This window comes from Taeniopygia guttata, chromosome 15 (genome assembly GCF_048771995.1).
Source record: "Taeniopygia guttata chromosome 15, bTaeGut7.mat, whole genome shotgun sequence".
Classification (NCBI taxonomy): domain Eukaryota; kingdom Metazoa; phylum Chordata; class Aves; order Passeriformes; family Estrildidae; genus Taeniopygia; species Taeniopygia guttata.
This window is the reverse complement of record NC_133040.1, coordinates 2387481-2409947: the sequence shown is the minus strand read 5'-3', so window position 1 is coordinate 2409947 and position 22467 is coordinate 2387481. Positions and strand designations below refer to the sequence as shown.

Sequence of the window (22467 nt, the reverse complement as noted above, 5' to 3'; positions counted from 1 at the left end):
CTTTCTGAAAACTGATATAGAGCATTTTGATGGGACATACATCATCTGCAGCCAAGTCTAAAGTCAGTAACAAAGAGCTGAAAATATACATGGATTTTAAGGAGAAAGCCCTTGGATAAACTCTGAGCTGTACTTTTTCTCACTCAACTTGTTCATCTCCTCGCAGAAAAATGATATTTGGGTCCATAATAACAATACTAAGGTAAGAATCCTTCAAGACCACTGACAATAGAAAAAAAGCACCTGTTAGATGTCATGGATTTCTCAAATCAGCACTGGGATGAGGCTGCCATAAGTGGACATGAACTGACACAACCAAACACAGCTGCCACCTCTCCTCGCACTCCCTCACCTCTCCAGATTTCTTTCCTTCATTCTTCCCGTGGTGAAATTTCTCATGCTCATTCTTTGTTGAGGCAGGGGCTGGGTACAGACTGCGGGCAGATCACAGCCCAGCTCCCTCCCCCTCCCCAGCAGATTGTGAAGTGTTTATGGCCTGGCTCTTATGGCTCTAGAGGTGCTGAATGGCCTTTTCCCCCCTCGAGTCTCAGCTCCTGATGGGCAGCTACAGACCAACTTTTAGCAGGTTTGGTCCGTAGTTGTGGATTTTATTGCCCAGTTTGTCTCTTCAGCTCACATTTGTAAGCTCCAGAGTAGATTTTTCCCTGGGTAACACTCTGCAGCTCAAAGAACTCCTCTTGTTTTTATTACATCCTTAGTGATTAAAGGGATATTTAAACCTCACAATGTTCCCTGCTGTGAATATAAAAGCCTAGCATCATTTTGGATAGATGAGCTTAGAAAAATAAATTAAAAATTAGCCCTACTATATGGAACAAATGCTTCTAAGTGGTTAAGAACATCAGACACCTGAATGATTTAAATATATGGGATGCAATTCCTTGAGAAACCAAGGGATAACACATGGCTTTGTCCTGTCAGAACAGTTATATAGAGAAGCTTTCCTTGGAAGGAGGATAACAGAAGTGTGCAATGAGTGTGAGCTGTGCAATGAGTGCATTCTACTGAAAATACTGGATTTTATCTACTTAGGCATAAATGACTTAGATTTCTTCTCCTCTCTAACCCTGAAACATCAATACACTTAATAGATGCCACTCTTAAAAACACAGACTTTACATTTGTGAGGCAAAACTGCTTTTAAATGACTGCCACCTCACAGTCTGACCTACGCCTGCCAACCAAACATAGATACAAACAATGCAATGTAAATTCAACAGAAATATTTATAAATTCTGCTCAGAGAAGTGCTGGGGAGTGTGCAGGAGGAAATCAAAGTCAGGTTTGGGAGCAAGCATTCCTGTGAGCACAGATAAGATGGTTATCAATAATGAGGTGACTGCTTCTGTCACCCTCCAATACTGCAGTCACTGGTTTCAGTTTTAAGCTGCTGCTGGGTTCAGGCTTGGTGAGCTGAGCCTGCCTGAGATGGAGATTTGGACTCACCACCAAGGGCCTTCATTTCCAAATAACTGCTGACAGTGCAGAGAGAACCCACCAGACTTGGAGGGCTTGGTGCTCTGCAGGGCAGGGGTGGACGAGCTACAGCAGCAGCTGGGGAGGGCTGGTTTAGATTATTAGAAACCTGAGGCAAAAATTTGAAATCTAAGTCCATACATCACCCCCCAGTATGTCTTTCTGACTTTTTTTGCCTTGTATTTCCTCTCCAAGAGGGAACTACTCCTCTTCCCTTTGCACCATACTCTGAAGAAGCTGTCCAAAGGAGGAATTGTTGAATTCTGGAATTCTTCTCCCCAGCTCCAAATTTTCACTTAAGAGAAGATCACTTAAACTTTTGTTTTGAACAGTGATGTTCAGCCATACCTACCAATAAAGATATGGTAATATTAAGGAGGTTCCATTACAGAGGTAATTTCTGGGATTTTCTGCCCTAGGTGTGATTTCATTTCCTTGCTGAAAATAAAACCACAAACATAACCAGAGGATACATATGTGAAAATAGCATATAGTTGAGCAGGAAAGCGGCAGGACCTCTTTCTGTGAGTCTGCTGTACAACAAACTGGCAAAACCACATGTAACTCTTATCACCTCATTATCAAAGCTACTGGGGAGCTGGAGGGAGACTGGATGAGGTGAACACCAGAAAAGATTAGAAGAGTTGGTGAAGGAAAGCTTCCATGATTGATGGCCCTGTTCTCAAAGAAGAAATGAACATGTCTGCAGGGTGTAAACATACAGATGACACAGGGATTAATATTCTACAAAGGGATATAATTATCTTCATTAGCTGGGATGAAAATGAGAGAGGAGCAATTTGACTATGCAGGGAAAAGCACTGCGGCTGTGCAAGGGCAGCCTGTCTGCAGAGGAACAAAGTCCTTCCTGTATCAGGCTTTTAATGGCTTTTTGCACACACGGTGGCAGTGCAGAGAGCAATCCTGCTTTCATGTGAGCAGTAAAGAAGGCTCTGATGGATCTGCTCCTCTCTTATTCCTATGATTCCTCAGATAAATCCAGGGGCCAGGTGGATATTCTGCTGGCACGTGAACAGGCTGCTTCCCAGTGGGATGGACCCAGGCTCACTGACACACTGTGGGTCACAGCACTACACATGAACTTTGTTTCTACTCCAAAATTCACACCAGGCCAGCTATCAACTCCCAAGGGAGGTGTGACTGCAGCAGAAACAGCACTGCCTGGCAGAGCACTCTCCTTTTGCACTCCAGGGCTCAGGTCAGAATGAGGGGACAGGTGACATTTCCCACAAAGTGCCTTTGGGTGACAGTGGAGATACACTAAAGCCACCAGCCATTGTGTTAGAGCTGACAAAAGATTGATCCTTGGATGAGAGAAGCCTTTTCTCTGCAATTCTGAAACACAAAGTTTATGAGCTGTTCTCTGGGCCTTCAGAGCGCTTCAAAGGGCCCTCAGGGGAGAGAAAAGAACACAACCATGCTCACTCTGTGCATTTAACTCCTGCACAGTGTTCGTGGTTCACCAAGTAATTTTCTGTGTGCTAACAAACTCCTGCCACAGGCAGCTCCTCCCTTTTTCCATCACAACTTTCTTTTCTATCCCTAGATAACCAAGAGCAGGCCAGAAACAGAACATTCCCTGTGCTGAGAGGTCCTTTCCTTTGAGGAATCCAACCTGGGGCTGCTCTTGCAACAAACTGGAATGGGCAATACTCCCTCTCTTCTGTCTCAGCCCTAATGTTCACAGAAGTGCCAGATTCAGCTCTGCAAACTGAAGTCCTTTTTACCAGAAGAGATACAGCTCTGATTGAGGCAGTGGGTATTTCCCATGGATCCTGGAGAGGAATATGCCCATTTTTGTCCACTAAGGTCAACCTTGAGACTGACTTCCCACCCTTCAATACCTGGGTTATGGTCCCTGATTAGTAGAAATACAGCAAACCCATCAACTCTTTGTTCAAAGATGGTTTTAACCTTGCAGAGAAGTAAAACGCACATGACAAGAGTTATTTAGGAACAGAACTTGTCAGGTTCTGGTTTAGCACTTACTGCCTGATTTTTTTCTTGCCTGAAGACAAATGAAAATATTCCTGCAGAAACACAGGTCTTGTTCAATTTGCACCAGGATCAGAATAAAGGAAATCATCATTGTTACCTGCATGAACAGCTTTGCCTTCCTGCAGTGCAGCCATCTTCACAGATTTTGTGACCCAGGGAGTTCCAAACTACTTCTGTGCCACATCCTCATTAGCTAGTCCTGTCTTGCATTAGGTGAGACAGTGCCAGCAAATCTGCAGTGGGATTAGCACCATTAAAAGGTTTTCTGACAAGCTTGGCCTTACAACTTGTTTAACATCCCCAGAGTTAAAACTGAAGCCTGCATCTCATTCAGCAACATACCAAGGGCATTCAAGCCCCAGTCTGCTCCTGTTTGCAGAGATAAAAATTATGTAAATGGATGGAGATAGTGTGGGAGACAGTTATTCTTGAGGAAACTCTGCCCAAGCCAAAGGATCCTGGGTTTCCTGAGAGCATTCTGCCCCAGCTTTTCCAGAAGGTTGCCTTCAGAAATGGAATTAGGCCCTTAAAAGAGCTGTCATTTAAATGCATTTACCAATCAGAGGTCATCTTACATACACCTCAATGTACTTATGCTCTCATTCCATGTTTAGCCAAACGCTGTAAGAGATTTTCTTCAGCAAATAAACCAGAATTCAACAAAAATAAAAGCAGCAGCATCCACCCTTCCAACTCCAACATCATTCTCATCATAGCAGGCAAAATGCTAAATCTACATCAGTGTTTTGGCAGTGAGGAAATATTCTCAAAACAACAGTATCACAGCAGTAATGTCTTCTGCTTTGGAAATGTGTTACCTTGATGTTTATATAGCCACAGGAGCCCATTCAACAATGGCAATGTGTTAATTCCATTGACATTATCGCTCAAATTCAGTCACAGGGGCTGGTGAATTCTTTTTTTTACATGGCTCTTTCATCTAAAAGAGAATAAAGCAGGACATAATGGATGGTTAGTAACATATTGTTAAATGGTTACAAGACACAGGAAATTTCAGCCAGGGAATGGGAAAAACTGAAAAATCCAAGTCTTAATTAGAACAGAGACTTGGATTTGCTATGCTGTACTATGCCAATTTCTCAGCATTCAGAGCTAAGGATTCTCCAAAAATACTGAGCATGTTCTACTCTTACATGAGCAGACACTTTTTAGTCCTCTCCAGAACTCTGCTCATGGGAAACTCTGAGTTATTTGAAGTTATTCACCATCACAAAAACCCAGGTAAGTTTTTTTGTTGCTCTCATTTAACTTAATTATGGGAGTGGTTCCTAGTAAATACTCAGATTCAATCACTCAAGTTGAAAAAAAACCATAGTTTTACCCTAAATTGGCTAGAAGATAAAATTATAAACAATGTATGACATATAAAAATGACCTAACTGCAAATTCAGTGGCCATTTAGGGTAGGGGGCATGGTCTTTGGACAAGTAGTTTTTATTGAGACAGAAAATTGAAGATAAACTGAAAATCTCACCAGCCAGTGGGAAAGTTCTAAGGCAAAACTGAGTTCTTCTGACTTATGATTTAACCAATAAATCAATGGTGTTACCATGAAATAAATGCAGGAAGTGAATATTGGCAAAGGCCAGATACAGAACCCAGGAAGAATGAGCCAGCTTCAAGTCCTTCTTATTCCAAACCTATCACCAGCTCTGCTGCTGCTGTTCTGAAAGCCACCAGGATTTCCCTCCTGGAGCAATATCAGCCACTGGGGGATGATGGGGGAGAAAAGCTGTTAAAGAAAATGATATTCCTAGCAAACACTGCCTCAGGGATCACATGAAGACAGGTGTCACTGAACAGAACTTTCTAGTTGCTCTGCAGAGTTCCTATATATGCCACAGCCACCCTAATTTCAGGGAGAAGTAATTAGGGCTGAATGTTTTACCAGCAGAGATATTTCCACCTTTCCTTGGCATTTTGCATTTTTCAGTGGTTAACTGTGAACTTCTGAGTTTGCACATATTAAGGAAGTTAAGTCTGTTTATTTTAAAGCAGCTATTTTCCATGGAAATTTTAATTGTAGAAAAACTTTGTGTCAGTGAAGAAACTGTACACATTTCAGGCCTGGGGTGACACAACCTGAGGCTGCCCTTTGCTGTCTGCACTGAAATCAAGAGGAGCTATTTATGTATTGGTACCTTGTTGAATCAGGCACATCGTCAAGAAGAAACACTGTCCTCCTCCTCTCTCCCTCTTCCCAGGGGTCACTCTGCACTTGGAAATAACATTTCTATATTTTCATATTCTTTCCAGGTACCTTTCCACATGTGTTGATAGTACCAGAGAAGAAACACTCTTGTGTCTGTGCCTGAGTTGTAACTGAAACATGACCACACACCCAGCCTGGACATTACCACATTCTGGGTACTTCTGAGTTTCACTGACATTGCAAAAAGTTCACCTTATTAAAAAATAAAATGCAGCAGGAGTGCATTTAAGCACAGACTAATAAACTTTACCCTCTCTTACACTTCAGTGGAATTCTCAGATACCTAAAGGTGAAGTCCCCAGTTTGGAGGGCGGCAGCAGCAGAGCAGCAGCTGAGCTGTGCCAAGTTGTGAAGGCCACAGGACCCTGAGCACAAACATCGGCTCTTTTCCCTGGGAAAGAAAACTCACCAGTCCAGGTTCCTGATGTCAGTTTGTAGGGCTCCCCTGGGACTGTCAGGGCAGCACAAATATGAGGTGGGGGCAGCGTGTGTGGCTCAACAGTGCCAATACTCATCCAGGGGCCCAGCCAGGCCAGGCAGCTGCACGGGGACATCCCTGTGCCAAGGGGAGGCACTGCAAGGCACCCAGCATTCAAACAACTCCCAGGCTTTCCAGCACTCCTGCACTGCTTTCCCATCTTCCTTACACCCAGAAACCAGCTCTATTAACAACTTCCAATGAAAAGTGCAGGCCTGGTAAAATGTGCCATTGTGGGAGACTTTGTGCAGCTCACTGGAACATCCATTTTGAGCCATTGCAAAGCCTCCTGGTGCATGCAGGCGTGCAGCAGGAAAGGCACTTGGCTTGTTTGGCTCCTGCACATCACCACTGAAACAGGAGCTGGCAGCTCTGCCTGGCACCAGCAGCTGCTTCTGGCTGCATCCATCCCTCAGCTTGCAGAGCAATGGGATCACAGACCAGGAATCCTCCCATTACTCTTTGCAGAAATACTTCACAATGTGCAATCCCAAGCTGTTATTACATTCCAAGCAAGCCAAACTGAAAAATCACCTTGCACCACTGCTGCTTGCTGTGAGGAAACACTCAGGCTCTTTGTTTTGCTTTTAGGAAAGCCCATTTACTTATTAAGTGTAGGAAGCACTTCCAGCAGGGTGTCTATTGGGAGAGCCATGACAGAAGTAATTTGTTGGGACCTGTGCTGCTGACTTGAGGGCACAGCATTGCAAATTGATGTTGTAAGCTCGGAACTTCCACTACAGAATTCTAAAGTTTAATTTTTTTCCCCCCTAACCCACTCTAGCCTAATGGAGATCTAAATTACAGCCAACACATTCCTAAGTGACAAGTTCCTATATTCAAACTGCTTTCTGATATCCACACAGCATGGTGAGTTTCTTGGTGAGTATATGTTGGCTCAATTAACAAGTTAAGCAATTCTTTGAGCATCTAGTGCCATCTCTTAAAGGGAAAATTATCACTGCAATCTAACCAAAAGAGTTGCATTTTATATATATCCCTGCATTTAGAAGAGAAAATGTGACTGTTCATACACATTAGGGTGTAATTTAAGGAAATGAAATCTCTGGTGTGACTTAAATTACAAGGAATCAAAGAACATTTCTGAGTATGAAGCTTTTCTGCTCATACAACATCCTTTACTAATTATTACTGAACAGTATGTGTTCAGTGCTATATTAGATCATAGTTCATGCAATGCATATTGCAGCTAAAACTCAGCTGCATATTATTCCTTGTGAACAGCTCTCTGTATCTGTCAGACTCCTCAGAGGAGCAAAATGAAAGCAATGTGAATATAGAGGCAGGTTCTAAGGCTAACTGTGGATGTATGTAATACATGTAGTAATTCAGTATTCTCACAGGAAACACTGTTTCTAAAATACCTTTGCCCTGTTACATGGCCTTTCACTTGTAGTTATTATATCACTCAACTAAAATTAAATTAATTCCATTCCAGTGTGGTTCTCATATGCTTATACCATATATGAACTTTGTTTATATTCCATTTATACTGGAATTCACTGTTGTTTGCAAGGTCTCTGAAAGAGATGGGAGATAAAAAAAATAGGCCGAGAAATAAAACTTGAGAGGGGGATATCTATGTCTAATCTGAGAGCAAAAACTACTTTTTACCATATATGTTGACTTGGCTTTAGATAGGCAGTTTCCCTCAGTAAGACAATGCACTTAGAGACATTGCAGAGTGTTCCTCCCACTGGGATTATATAATGGCATGTTTTTCTACCAGCTACAGACACAACCATTTAATTGTGCAGATAAATCTTACACGCAGGCAGAAGTGTGATTTCACTTTTCTCCTTGGCAGAAGTGCTTTGGTTTTCGAATCTGCAGTCAGTGGCCTCAGCTCCACATCCCTGCTCCCCTTCCTGAGCTGCCAGATGGCTGCAGGACCTGATCTCACCTCAGGGCTGCTCCACATAACGCAGACTGCCTTACAAGACTTTATCCAAGCTTGAACATTCCATCTTTCTCCCATCATTCTCAAACACATTTTCATCCCTGATTAGAATTTGACTTGAACAGAATTACCTCAAAGCACTTCACAGATCCACAAGTTGCATGTTTGTCACCAACTCTTGGGCCCAGTTTTGCTGGCACAAGCCCCACACCACTGCCATGAACCAGGGCTGAACTAATCAAGATTCCCCCTGAACACATTATTTGAGCCATTTCACACAAGACTGACTGGCAGGAGATTCCCATGACACCCCAGTGTAACATACTGCACATTATGAAAATGGAAAAACCCAGGGGGCTTCTTATGGGGGAATTGAGGCAAAAAAAAAAAAAAAAAAAAAAAAAAAAAAGGAAAAACAGTCATGGGGCAAACAGATTTTGTATGAAAAGCAAGTATATGGTGGATCTATTTTCCTGCCTGTGGCAATATTAATGGTGACAAAGCAAGCTCTTGTTTTTTGTTGCCATGGCCAGGGACACAATCCTGTAAGCAGCCTGTGAGGATTCTCACCCCTCTGCCTTCAGTCAGACATACATTATGCAAAGGACATATGGTAAGTAGCAGAAAGCCCTTAGAACTCAATGGGATCAAACCCAGCAATGCACTGTAGCCTCAGTAGTATCAAGACAGATCTTGGACATCCATTTCGGGTGGGGGTTGGTCCCCCTGCCCTTTATTCCCCTCCCTTCCCTGCTCTGTCCTAGGGCCCCCTCTAGTGCTCCCGAGCAGGCAGGGATGGAGAGCCCTGGGCAGGCTGAGCTGCACCACAGCCTGCAGACACCTGCACAGGCTGGTCCTGAGGCCAGGGAGCTGCAAGGCAGCTTTGAGTGCTGCACCAGAGGCTCTGGAGTTGGTCAAACAAGCACTTGCTGATGGGTGTCATTGTCACAGGTGCATTAAACAAACAGCAGCAGGAATAAAAATGTCTGTCCAGGGGGATGCACCTTTTAATCTCTGCTCAGATTTGCCTGGGATTCTGTGAGCATTAATGTGAAAGAGCCATTTTAGAGAAGGTAAGTCCTCCTCCAGAAGCCAACAAACCCAGATGTCTGCTGTCCTCTGCAATCCCACCTGTTCCACCATGCCCTGCAAGGACAGCTGGAGTTCCACAAAGGCACGACCTGGGCTGGCACAGCCTGTGGTACAGCAGCCTGAGGGTACTCCAAAAACCATAAATAATGCCACAACTTAGCATTACTGAATCTCTGGTCATTAACTGGAAGGGAAAGATGGCAATTAACACTCAGCCTTACAGCGAACCTCTTACCATCATCTTCAAATGCAAGCACAAACCCTCTTCATCCCAGCTTTCCATGCCTAGGCCACAAAATTGATGTCTGCTGTGCTTTTTGTGACGTGCATCTCATCTCCTTTACCTGCCACCCAGTCCCCTAAAACATGCAAGCACCTGCAGGAGCAGAAATGAGCTGTGCTCAGTGTGTAACTGTACACACAGGCTACACCACAGATGCTTCACCCTCATTGGAATTTCTAGCCCAATACTGTGCTTTTCACAGTGGTGTTAACAGTGCTGTGATCCCACCCTCCATGGCAGGACTCGGTCTATTCTCACCTGGCCCCTGTTTCCTTCAGTCCATTTTGTCTCCTATCAGCTTCAGCTGCTGTGCCTTCCTCATCTTTTCCTGGTCCCTTTCTCCCTGACCATATGGTATTTATTTTGGCTGCAAAAGACATTAATTTCATTATTCATGAGAAATCTCACTCCAATTAAGAAAAAAAACCAACGAAACAAAACCAAGATACAACAACTGACAAACCCTAGCACATAATAAAATTAAGGAGGTACTTGGTATCTTCCTTGATCTGCTATTTTTGCTGTGGAAGGGAACATTATTAGCTTTTGGAAAAAATGCTACAGCATTTGTCAGACAGTGGGCAGAAGCCACTAATGACAGCTGTGTTCAACAAAATTAATTCTTAGTAAAACACTAGTCCTTGCCTAGAGAGAGAAATTCTCAATGGTCTTAACTACACATGGATTATATAATCCCTGTGCCAGGAAGTGAAACAGCCAAACCCCAGTGCTGTACAGTTTAACAACACTTTCACCCTAACACTGGAAGACATCTGTGTGCAAAGACAGTGCCCAGGAGCAGCACAGAAAGGATATCAGCTCTCCACAAATTACTCTCCACAGGCAATTCAAAATAATTCATTTTTCCATCTCCTTTGGAACAAAAATGGCTTTGCTATTTGCCTGAAAGTCTTAAGAGTCTGGCTTTTCAGTAGTCAAAAAGGATTTGGTTTTTAATCAATTACTGTCAAGGTAAAAAAAAAAAAATATATATATATATATATATAAGGAGAAAGAAAGCCTCACCCCACTTGGTCACAGACCTCACCGTAAAGTTTGCTTTAGGCACCAGACATTCCTGTCCCTATGGCTTCACAGGGAAAACCCAAACCAAAGCCATACCAGAGCAACCTAACTTCAGCACAGCAGCTGCCATTTCTTTGTCTGGCACATCAGAAAGGCACCTGGGAACACAGATTTCACAAGCAAGTTGTACCCAGTAAATCCTGAAGGCAGATGATCTGCAACTCGGTAAGCTGGATCTTGCCCAGGCTTGAATTTCAAGCTCTTACCACCAGGATTAGACCAAAATAAAGGAATCTACTCCAGGCCATGGCTAAGTGCAGTTTTACTGCAATATTTTCTCTTGATAATTCCACAAGATGACATGGCCGAGCTCCATGAGATGCATTCGTTACTCAGTGAATACCTCTGTTTGTAAGGATTTGAAGTTCTTGCTCTGAGTACCTTTAGGGATGGTTCTTCAGACAAATATCATTACTCAGTGCATCCAGGGACCTTGGCATCTTCACTCCCAAATGTGGCTCCTTGAACTGAAGAACTACATCAGCTGTACTTACAGAGAGGAGATTTCACACATGGAGAAGAAGAAAGGCTCCTTCAGTGCAGCAGAAACACCCTTGTTGAAGAAGGCCCAACAGCTGAAAAACATTTAGCCAACAGCAGAAGGGCAGGATTGCAGGGAGATGGCCTGTATAGCTCAGCCTCAGTAATTTCTCGAGCTTGAGAAAAAGTCCTTGAGCTACTCAGGAGCATAATAGGAGTAAAAAGATCATAAATTTATTAAAAAAAAAAAAAAGGAAAATCAGGTAAGAGAATTCAGTATAGGATAAAACAAGTTGCACAGCTGAGTAGTTCGAAGGTTAAAAAGACTTTAGAGCAGTCCAGCAAATTCAGCTCTTGTTGCTGGCAGGAACAGTTACACTTACTGTTCTAGCTTTCCTAAACCAGCAAAATTTTAAATCCTTCTCAAAAAGCAGGACTAGAATTCAAAAGAAAGCTCAAGACCAGCATTTTAGGAAGTCTGGAAGAAAAAGCCCAGAAAGCCTAATGCCAAGGAATCCGTAAGAATAATAAAGGAAAACCAACAATCTTCAGTGGTCACATTAAATTAGAAAATGAAAAGTTTTATACATCAAACCCAAGCTGAAGTGTGGACCTAAAAATTTAAATGTGATCTTTAAGTATAGAATACATTTAAGAATACACATTAGCCAAACAGTCTGTGTAATCTATTCCATTTGGGTGAAAAAGCCCTGTTCAGAACTACACCCTCTCCTTTCAATTTCTCATAAGCAGCTGCTTTATTTCATTCTGTGCTTTCTTCTAAAAAACCTAAACATCATGCTTATCTGAAACTTCCTCAGCTTTTTACCTGGCAGTGACTACACAGCATGCTATACACTGCATTTATAATAACCTACAGCAAATCAGAGTAAACACTGAAAACATTTTACTGAAAACACTTGTTTGCTTTTACCATCATTTGCCTCATCTTTTCTGTATCAATTGCACTCACTTCACCTATCACTTATAGTAGGTGAACAAGCTACACAAACAGCTGCTAAAACATCCAAAATGGACATGCTCACTTCCTTGTAAACCACATTTTCTTCAAAACAAAACCCCCAGAATTTGAGAACAACCTTGCAATACAAAGTTTGCTGAAGCTTCTTTTTATCCACAGTCCATTTGTCATTCTTATCAATGAGATCAATCACTGTAATAATGGATCAAGTGCAAATTTGTACAGCCAAATATTCCGTGTGACCCCACTCCCCATGTGGTGTCTTCCTCCTCGTGTGGCTCATCAGCTTTCAAAGACACCAGGATGGGTGAAAGAGAATTCACGTCTCAGAGGGGAACTGAACCTGCTGCAGGCAAAGCGTGGCAACACTGAGCTCTGGGTCACACACACCAAACCCACCCCAAGAGCTCTGGCAGATCTCTGAAAATAAAGGGGTCTCCATCAAATCCCTCCAATCCCTTTTTTGTTATCCAAAAAATAAAAAGAAAGAGGAGCAGTGCTCTTTCAGAACCATGGCACCTTGTGCCCTCTCAAACAAACAGAGACAACAGTGCATTTCAACTTTATTAGAAAAGAAACCCAAAAGTTTATACAAAGCTCTGCATTTTACAGAAAACCAACCCCCCAAACACAAAGAAATCCGACATTGCAAGCTGTATGCATTTTCTGTTTTCATATACAGACATATATATATGTACATACACATATATATATGTGTGTGGGTGCACGCGGGTGTATATATAGTGTGTGACGTATTTTTTTTGCATGGTTTGCATTCATTATTTTACAAAGTTAACATTCAGTAGAAAAAAAAAAGGATTTTTGTTACCATTATTTTCTCATATAAATAACTGTGAGCAGTCCCTCTGCAGATAGATAAAAAACACCTTTTCGTGTCATTCTGTAAAAAACAGACATTACTGAAATGGTACTGAAATCTTTCAAGTTTTTTTTTTTTTTTCAATACCACCATAAAAATATCATCTAGCCCCCAATTCAAAATGCTTGTCCAAGGCATTAGAAGAGAAAGGACTGTAAGACAATTCTGGAAAGATCAGTTCTTTAAGCCAACATTCAGGTAGATAAATTTTGCTGGACCTCATACACTGGTGTGAAATGAGCACAAACAGGAGAGCACCCTCTCTGTCTGCTTGGAAAAGCTGGTTCTTTTGTCTATTTGAAGGAGTCAAATTCCAACCAAGCCCCCAGCAGAGTGAAGGAGCTGACAGACTCTCAGCTCACCCTCCCTGCCCTATGACAAAGCCACAGATCTTCTCCATGCAATTAAAATCTCTACCAGCTCAGCAATTTTTTCCTACTCCATCCACCTTAAAAGGAGCTGTTGGATTAATCATGGCATGGTTAGACAGACATCAGGTTGCTGAATTACTGGGAGAAAAACTTAGCTAGAGGGGGAAAATACAAGACAACTAAAAGGAGGAAAACACTATAGAAAAGAGCTACCGGAGCAACTCCCAAGGCTCTGGTTTGGAGAAGCAGGAACAGTAGAGAGATAAGAACTGCAGCTCAAAACATCCTTGTGTTTACTGAAGTTCCTGGTGACAGCGTGATCCAGATTTACCAAGTGCCTGGTAAACAATCAATCATTCCTTCTGTCAAGCACCATGATGGGGAGAATGGCGAAGAGTCTGAAGGCAATACAAGTGGCTGTGGTGATAACAAAGGTAATGAAAGTGAAGAACACAATGATGCCAATTAAATGGAGAGTAATGCCAATGAAGATGTTTCAGCTTCCAGAGATGCTGGCAACAAGAAGAATGGTTATGTGGTTGGTGTTGATGATGGCCAGAATTCATTCATATGTCCATGTAGTCATCATCTTCATCAGTATCACTTTCCAGTGAGGACTCCTGGCTTGAGGTCTCTAAGATTTCCAAAGCTGGCTGACAAAGGCTCTCCTTCTTTACATTCGCTGCAGACTGAGCAGACAAAATAGCAGACTGATCCCAAAAAGAGAGAGAGAGAATATATTGCTAAATAGTCAGGATAAACCCATGATCACAGGGACAAAAGCCCACTGGTTGCTATTCCTTAACATTCAATTCCTGTCTTGTGTTGATATATCAACCTATTTACCTAATTAAAACAACATAACATTTACCAGTAGGCTTCCCCACAGTTAATGTTCTGGTGGCTTCCACTAATCTAAGAACTGCAATGGCTGCATCAGGTCACTCAGCCATTTTTGTAATTTCTTTCCAAATCCCTCAGAAAAGGGATAGGGACTAGAATAGCTCTCATTTCACCCACAGCCAGTATTTCACCAGTCCCTTAAGAACTGGCTCCTGCTGGTAACAGCTAGCACCTCCTTCCACTACTTATCTACCTCTGGTTATGAACTGGGGCATGAACTGTTGCTTCTTTCATACAAGTATTTTATTGAGGGGAGAATTAAGATAAAAACAATAATCTAAAAAATTACTGGTTCCCTTTTATTACCTTTAATTTTTGCTTGGTCTCTTCTGAAATGCTGCCCTTTGGAGAAAGGAGGGTGGGAGTGGGTGGAGTGACAGTGATCTCAGGTGGAAATTTGGTGACAGATGAAGGTATGAAAAGCTTTGGCATGTTGGGCAGAATGCGAGTTTTTACTCGGGTGCCATCTGTCTTGTTCTGCTGACTTCCCAAAGTCTGTGAACTGGAGCTGAGTTCAGGCTTGGAACTGGAGGCTAAACAGAAAACAGCAAGGAAAAAATATGTTAGGAAGTTATCTAGGATTTCAGATGTCAAAGAAGAGGGAAGAGTTCATTGTTAGATGTAAGGATGGCTCAAAAGGCCTTTCTTCAAGCCTTGCAATAACCAAAGCTTAGAACCAGAAAAAAAGATTGTATAATGACAACTGGGAACCAGTAGTAATTAAAAAATACCTTACTGGATGTCAGAAACTCAACCTGACCAAGCACAACAAATGGTAGTGCAGCACTGGCCATCTACATCTACTACAAACACCATCTTCCCACTTGGGTCAGATGCAATCCTCTCCTGTCTCTCCATTCTGCAATGCAACAAACAAACCTCTTCAGCTTCACTTATGAGTCTTCATTTCCTCCACCCCAGCATTGTCTCTTCAATTACTGAGACAGCAACTCCTCAACAAATATATAGAGACAAATATATGGTAACACTTGTCAAAATTTCCCCACTACAAATCCTGCCATAAAGCCCTCCTTGGTGTGCTCATGCCACTGCTCCCACACTGGTTAGCATCATCTCCACATCCTCCCCAAGGGTCTCAGCTTGGGGCCTCTACAGTGCAAGCTTTCCCAGAGTGTTTATTGAGTACATCTCATCAGAAGGATCCAGCCCTTCCCCAGGCACTATCACACTGCAAAATTATGTATATACAACAATAACCAGTAGATGACAATGCTATTATGTTAAAAACTGAGTATTTGTTACAAGAGATTTCTTACTTAATGCTGCTTCACATGGAGTCCAGATGATTTTTTATAAACTATATAAATGGAAACACCAGAGCCTTTCTCAGTCTGGTAATAATAACAGGTATTCATGTACATTTTTTTCAGATTCAGTATTGTCAAATCCATCTCTGGCAGATATTGGGAATGGACATGGCCACTTACACACAGCAAAATAAAATGCCAGTTTCCTAATGCTACCCTGAGAAACAGGCAGCAGTAGAGCAAATTACTAAGGGATGTAAAATTGAATTGCATGTTCTCAACAGCACACAGGAATGTAAGAGCTGCCACAACAGATGAGGCATGGCTTTCCATCAAGGTCAGTGACCCATCTCCATGGGCAGCCAATCCTTCCAGACAGTAATCAGACACAGGATAATCTGCTCTCACAAATAAGTAAAAACAAGATACCCCAAAAATGAAAATCTAGATTATGCTTGCCTGAAATACTCAGTTTTACATTTTTTTCAATTAAAACACCAACTTCTTCTCTTGGGAAGAGGGCAGAGGAGGGATAGAACACATTAACTGCTGTAATGCTGGTTTTTATGTTTACTTAGACTGAGTCAGTTTTGTGAAAAACCATTTCCTTCTGCTAAATATCCCAACAGTGTAATCCAAACTGTTATCATACTGTCCCATATAAGACTTCAATTAAAAGAAAAATTCTGCTTTAAAGGATGCACAAACTATACTGCATGAAAGCTGGTACAGGAGGTTTTTTATTTGGGTTTGCTGCCATGGTATTTAGCATGCCAGACATGCACCAAGCAGAATCACCACTAAAGGATGACAGGGCTCTTGCCCAGGAAGCTCAGGCACTGCCAGGAATGCATCTAAACTCTGAAGGCAGGCAGAGAAACTGAGGCATATCAATCCCAACTGGCCAACCACTCAGTGCCTACAGACGATGCACAGCTCACCACCCCACTTCAGAATTCCTGAAGCACAGGAAGCTCCTACCTGGGGTACAAACATGTCCCGAATTTGTGCTGGGCACGGGCTCCACTTGCCAGCAAACAGGCTCTGGCGATGGTGCGACAGTAGCCATTTTCATCTGCTGACAAAGCCGTGACTCCTGCTGCTGAAATCCAAGCCCCTCCAAAGGCACTTCAAGCTCTTCTTCCTCTTTAGTAATGAAATATAATTCACAGATTAAGAGACATCCTGATCTCTCTCCTAAGCCTCAATCCTTTTGCTGTCTAACCAACAGCTAGAAAAATCCTTTTAACCCTTGCTCCATTTCTAAACCATAGCATGACTGAGTGAAATTAAATACTGGCAAGGTAAGATGGCAAAACCAACTTTTTCATACTTAGTGCCATCAATTCAAACTCTTAAAAAATAGTAAATGCCATTTAAAAAGCGAAGGAAAAAAATTTTGAGGTTGACATTTTGTCATCTGTGCACATCAGCAGCAACACAGAGAGCTGAGCATTTCCTTTGGAGCTGTGAGGGCTGGAAGGAAGAGCTGCCACGTGCAGAGCAAAATGCATCACCCTTAATGAGGGAGCAGCTGTGATCAATGGGGCCCTCTCTGATCTCCAGCCACAGGTACCTGCTACACTGAGCACAGCTGACTGCTAAGGAAGAGTCATTACTGTGAATATCAAATACCAGGGCCAAATCCATTTTCCATGAAACCAGTATCAGGTGATACAGAATGCCCACTCTTCACTGATGCATCCACTGTATCTCTATAAATATATTAGCCTAAAATTCCCACCTTCTGCTATTCTAGAGCCTGGGATGCTTGTAACTCAGAATCCATGTGTGTGTACAGTCTTGTTGTTATGCACCAGCTGTACCTGCTTTTAAATGAGTGCAGTGTTAAACCAGCTTTCTTACACACTGAGCTGCATGTTGTACATAGCAGGAGTCATTTCCCAGTGCCCTTGTGGGGCAGGGCAGTGACCCCTTCAAGGCTATGGACACAAAACAAGCTTACTCTCTCTTAAAAATGAAGACATTCTTCAAAATACAAAGGGCTGCCTAGTCTAATTTCAATCACCTCCTATTTCCACAGGCTAAGGTTGCACAGGCAGCTATCATGGATCAGCACATGCAGTGGACAGTCACAGTCTCATTTGCTCTAAAATTCTTTGTATGGCAATGCTCTAAATTAATTTGGGATTTTGACCATGCAACGTCTTAAAAAGGAATACATATTTTAACTTTTCTTCATTGGAAAACTGCTCCCACCCCCTCAAGTGTTGAAAACACTTCTCCATCTCCACCAATATAGAGAAGATTTCGGAATTTACCATGGTAATATTCTCCTGTACAAGAGTTCCCCTTGCAGCAACTGTTTCAGAAAACATCACAGCTTAACAGTGTGATCTATGCAGTTTTAAAGATGCAACTCTTTTTAAAAAGCTCAGGAAAGCAGGCTGTTCTTTCATCCACTAATTTTTATAGGTAAAGAAAAACCCCCATCATCTAGACTTGTAGCTGAAAGCTTCTATAAGCCTTGGGATAAATGAGATTGCTTGTAGAGGAGTGTCCAATAGCTCCCAAAAAGGAAAGGTCACCCACTACAGCACAGTTCACAGGCAGCTCCTGTTCTGAGATGTTCCACTCACTATCAAGCACAAAATGGAACAGCCTAATGCAGATGAATGTGGTTCCCATTCTCAGCACTCTCTTGCACATTTCTCTCTGGATACTTCAAAATACAGCACTGGAAGTAGGAAAATGATACTTGCATCTGTACATGTATTAATAGACCAAATCAGCTGAGAACAACACAGAAGGAAGTGCTTAACTGTAGGAATCTCAAGTAGGAAAATCCCAAAACATTGTTCCCTTCTGAAGAAGCAGAGGACAGCTGAAAGACCCTTGGGTTTTGCCTGCCCTTTTCATCAGCACACAGGGATTTAACCCCACCCTGCCAAAGGAGCAGCCCCAGGCCAGCACACACACACATCCCCATCCCATCCCATCCCATCCCACAGTCTGAGCACAGAGCACTCCCACACTGACATGGCTACAGGACACTTGATCGAACATTACAACCTCTGAAGAAAAGCAGGATGAAAATGATGATGATTTCAGATTACTCCACAAGACAGAGAAGTCAACTCATTCTCCAGCACTCCCTCCAGAATCAACACCTTAAGCAGCCAGGGTAAGTACTAGCAGAATCTTTCTTATCCACTTATTAACACAGAATACAAACCAGTAATTAACTTAGCAGGTACAGAACTATACACAAATAAACTGCAAATCCTACAGCCTCAACTATACTGCTAACTGAGAGCAGTTTTGTATCTACTCTACTACTTAACTATATTAGGGACTTATTAGCTCTCAATACAGAGCAAGAGCTCTGATTTGCATTATTTTCTAATGATAAAACTCTACTTCATATGCTGATTACAATATTTGTTTGATTATAAGATATATCATTGCTTAAACTGATTTGCTGTACTTTATTTTAACTAAATTATGGCCCACTGACAAAAGCTCTTTTGAGCAGCCTAATTCTAGGAAGATGCTACTAGACTGATATCAGTCTATGTTCTCTCAAGAGCAATCAGCACCGTCATACACATCTCCATCTTCCAGAATATATTTTTTCAAGTTTTGAAGATGCAGTTTTACAGTGCAGTAAAATTAGATTTATATTTGAATAAAATATCTGACAGCGATTTTTAATGTAGAAGTGAATGGAAATGAAAGGACAGGAGTCCAGCACACTGTGTATTTCTATCACTGCACTTCTGGAAACAATGTTTGATAATATTTTATTAGAATGTGCCATTTATTACAATAGAAATCAAGAACCACTGTTAATTATTCCCTTGCTGTCAGAAATATTCAGTACAGTCACAGAATTCTATTCTCTAGGTAATACACTTTATTCTTTCAGGACCGTGCAATTTTAATTTTTTAAATTTAAAGAGAAACAATGCCACTCAAGTGACCAAGTTAAAAATAAAGTTAATAAACAAAATATTTTTTAGGCCTCTTGAAAATAGCAAGAATTGGTTGTTTCAGCATACATATCATAATTTATACTTTAATATATTGCATAGATATTTGTTCTTTTTTCATTACAGATAAAAAGGTCAAAACAAGGAAGGACAATCAAGAATATACAGTTGGATCGCTTAATGATTTGTCTAAAAGAGATTTCTGAAGAGAATATTTTAATTTTTGTTTTGAGGAAGATGCTGTTAAAGCCCTGAACATAATGTCCTAGTTCTTCTAATAAAAACTTTCCCCAGGGAGGTAAAGACTCCACTAACTCGTGAGCCACGATATTCTGCACAAGTGCAAGAACACCAGAATATAAGTGCAGCACATTTTGAAGGTTCAGAAGCTCTGATTTAATATCAGTTAATAAATCTTTTGTTATTACCCTGTACTTGTACTGTCTTGGCAGGTTTTCAAACATTAGCTCTACAAACCCAGTTTAAAATAAAACCAGTTTCTGAAGATATAATATGCAAGAGACACTTGTCCCCAGGCTGAGGATGGGGCAGGTACTGTACTCTGGAGACCCATTTAGCACTCTCACAACACAACACACAGAAATTAAGCACACAGAGAAAAGCACAGATTTGCAATGCACGTCACTATTGATACTGAAAAGTTCCTCTCCAATCGAGCTGAATTACAAGTATTTTTTTTTAGCCTTCCCTTTCCCAACAACTGCCTAAATACATATAAAATAGTACACGACATAGAAAGAGGGACATCATACCTTTCAACATCTCCCTGCTTTAGTGAGGAAGAAACAATTCAATGCAACAACCTACTCCAGCTTTCCTCTCCAACCTCTTCCCACTTGTTGCCAGGGTAACCAGTGTTTGCAGATGCCTATAGCGGGCGCCTGGGTTCATGACTTCATCACAGTTAATATCCTCTCCCCAGCTCTTCATCCACAGCATGCACTACATACATTCATCCACACACTATCAACACGCTGATTACACAACCCTGCAACCGCTTCTATACCCACACCGTTCACTTTGCTATTCTGATGTACATAAAAATCAAAAATAACGCTGGCAAAAATAATCACTTGGCAATTTGAAGATGTGGAGAAAGTTTAAAAGCAGTACTACTGTAAGTAAGCAGCTGCTCTGGTCCCTCTGCACTGAGCACTTACTAATTCGATCTCATCATGCTGTCAGGTATGAGGCAGTAACATCAGTGTTATAAAACATTTTGTATGGAGTTTCAGAAAATTCTTTAGTCATGCACTAAACCTCTTACATTACAACTGGAAGACAAGCCCAGAAAATGTGACTAGCACCTGGAAAAAACATTTTCCAGTTTCTAACAGAAGCACTTTGAAGTATTACAGCACAGATATGTTAAAGAATATAGGCAATGCAGAGTGCATGCACAAAGCACCATTATAGGAAAGAAGAAGGAGCTGAGCTTTGAAATCCAGGACAAAATATTACCATCATTTCAAAAGACAATACAAGGACAAGTGAACAGACAACAGCCTCAAGTGCTTAAATAAAGCACTTGCACCACTTGCATTTGTCCCTTTGCAAAGTCCCTTCCCCAGCAGTTCTGTGTGTCAAGACAAAAATCTTGGAAATTCATCAGTAGCATTTAGCTGGTTTGTACTACCTTGTCTTCCAACAGCTTCAAAAGAGTAAGGATTGAATTCTGTGTGCCTCCAGACTCTAGGAAACACTTCTCTTCCTAGTCCCAGTAACAACTGGTTTACTCTGCACTGGTGGCCACCCACAGCACACACAACTGTTCACACAACTCATTTACTGTACAAGGAAGGAATATTTTTTTTTCCACCCAATGGAAACACGTCTGATCCTTTGCTCCCTGACATAGTGGAGGAAATATCTTCCCACATTTCCAAGGAATAATACTAATGTGAAAACAATTCACTTTCTCTATTCCATTTGCCTTGCTCTCCAGTGTGCTGGGAATTAATACAGCTTTTTTCCCCACACAGCAGTTGCAAAGGCCATGGAAAGGCTGAATTTGAAGGAGCTCAGAGTTTCCTTATGAGCTGTGCTACTAAGTCAGCAGAAAGACTGCACCAGGGTTGGCTCAGCTGAACAGAGTTAAGATGCAGAAACACAGAAACAACAGAGCCTTTAGCCATGAGATACCACAGCAGAGCAGACAGCGAGGTACTCAGCTCATCACAGCATGTGGCAGGTACACTTGGTAGCCTTGCTTTCTCTAAATTATTTCCAAATATCCTGCTATTAAATTTATTTCTAAAAAAGCACAGCCAAGTGCTTTTAGTGCCTATAGCTGTAGAAAGAAGTATTTGACTTGAAATGCCAAATGCAGGAAATTACATTCAAAGCTGACACACGAAGTCGTATGTTAAAAATTAAGCATTGGAGTAATTTTGGAGGCGAAAAGCTGCAGAACACAAGTTCTATTGCCCCTGAAAGAAAAGAAATTCAAGCAGTCTGGTGAACAGAAGTTTGCAGTGCAATAGCACAGCACAGTGCTATATTTATCACTAGGTCCTGAGCAGGGAGAGTGTACTGTACAATCAAATGAGACATACCCCAAAACTCTTCCTAATGCTGAGGTCAGCTGTCACAGACCACTAATGAGACTAAAATTTAAAATGGGTTGCTGCCTTGAAAATGCTTCCTGGAAATAGTCCCTGGCCCATACTAAGTCCCAGATCCCTCTAACAGCCATGCTGGGGCCAGTCTGACAGCAGAGACAGAAGAATTCCTGTGTCCAAAAACATTTCCTGCCACCACCAGCTAGCTGTCCTGGAGGTGCAGAAACCTGGCATGCATGTAGGTCAAGAAAAACCCTGAAGTTCAATCCTAACTTTCTCTTTTTTTTTCAAACCAAGCTTCAATTTAAAAGAGCAAACAAAGAGCCTAGATCAAAAAGACAAGAGTTTGATATTCAATGACACGAACTTTCAAATGGCTTTATCAAAATACAGCTAATTGATATTTGTAAATATTTGACTCAGCAAGGACACATTATCT

General features: G+C 41.7%; 2 protein-coding genes and 1 long non-coding RNA gene across 7 annotated transcripts in view; 1 reads left to right on the top strand and 2 right to left on the bottom strand.

Moving 5' to 3' along the window:
• Positions 1-10504, bottom strand: part of LOC100225628 (T-box-containing protein TBX6L) — a 28897-nt gene extending 18393 nt beyond the window's left edge. Inside the window, exons 1-2 of the mRNA XM_072936192.1 lie at positions 4335-10504; positions 3614-3749 (exon numbers count right to left, since the gene is read on the bottom strand). The gene's annotated coding sequence lies outside the window, so the exon portion shown is untranslated. The remainder of the gene's footprint in view (positions 1-3613; positions 3750-4334) is intronic.
• A 2118-nt stretch (positions 10505-12622) lies between these two features.
• Positions 12623-22467, bottom strand: part of CABIN1 (calcineurin binding protein 1) — a 107968-nt gene continuing 98123 nt past the window's right edge. For 3 of the 5 annotated variants that reach the window (XM_030285834.4, XM_012578115.5, XM_030285835.4), the window contains 3 exons: positions 16475-16639; positions 14532-14758; positions 12623-14032 (listed from right to left, as the gene is read on the bottom strand). In XM_030285834.4, coding sequence (XP_030141694.4) covers positions 13889-14032; positions 14532-14758; positions 16475-16639 — 536 coding nt within the window. In that variant the 3' untranslated portion in view covers positions 12623-13888. The remainder of the gene's footprint in view (positions 14033-14531; positions 14759-16474; positions 16640-22467) is intronic. The other 2 variants (XM_030285836.4, XM_041719422.2) reach the window with 1 other exon arrangement.
• LOC115497401 (uncharacterized) lies at positions 18294-19880 on the top strand. The gene is made up of 2 exons (XR_003962963.4): positions 18294-18638; positions 19573-19880. It is a non-coding gene; the product is annotated as an uncharacterized lncRNA (long non-coding RNA).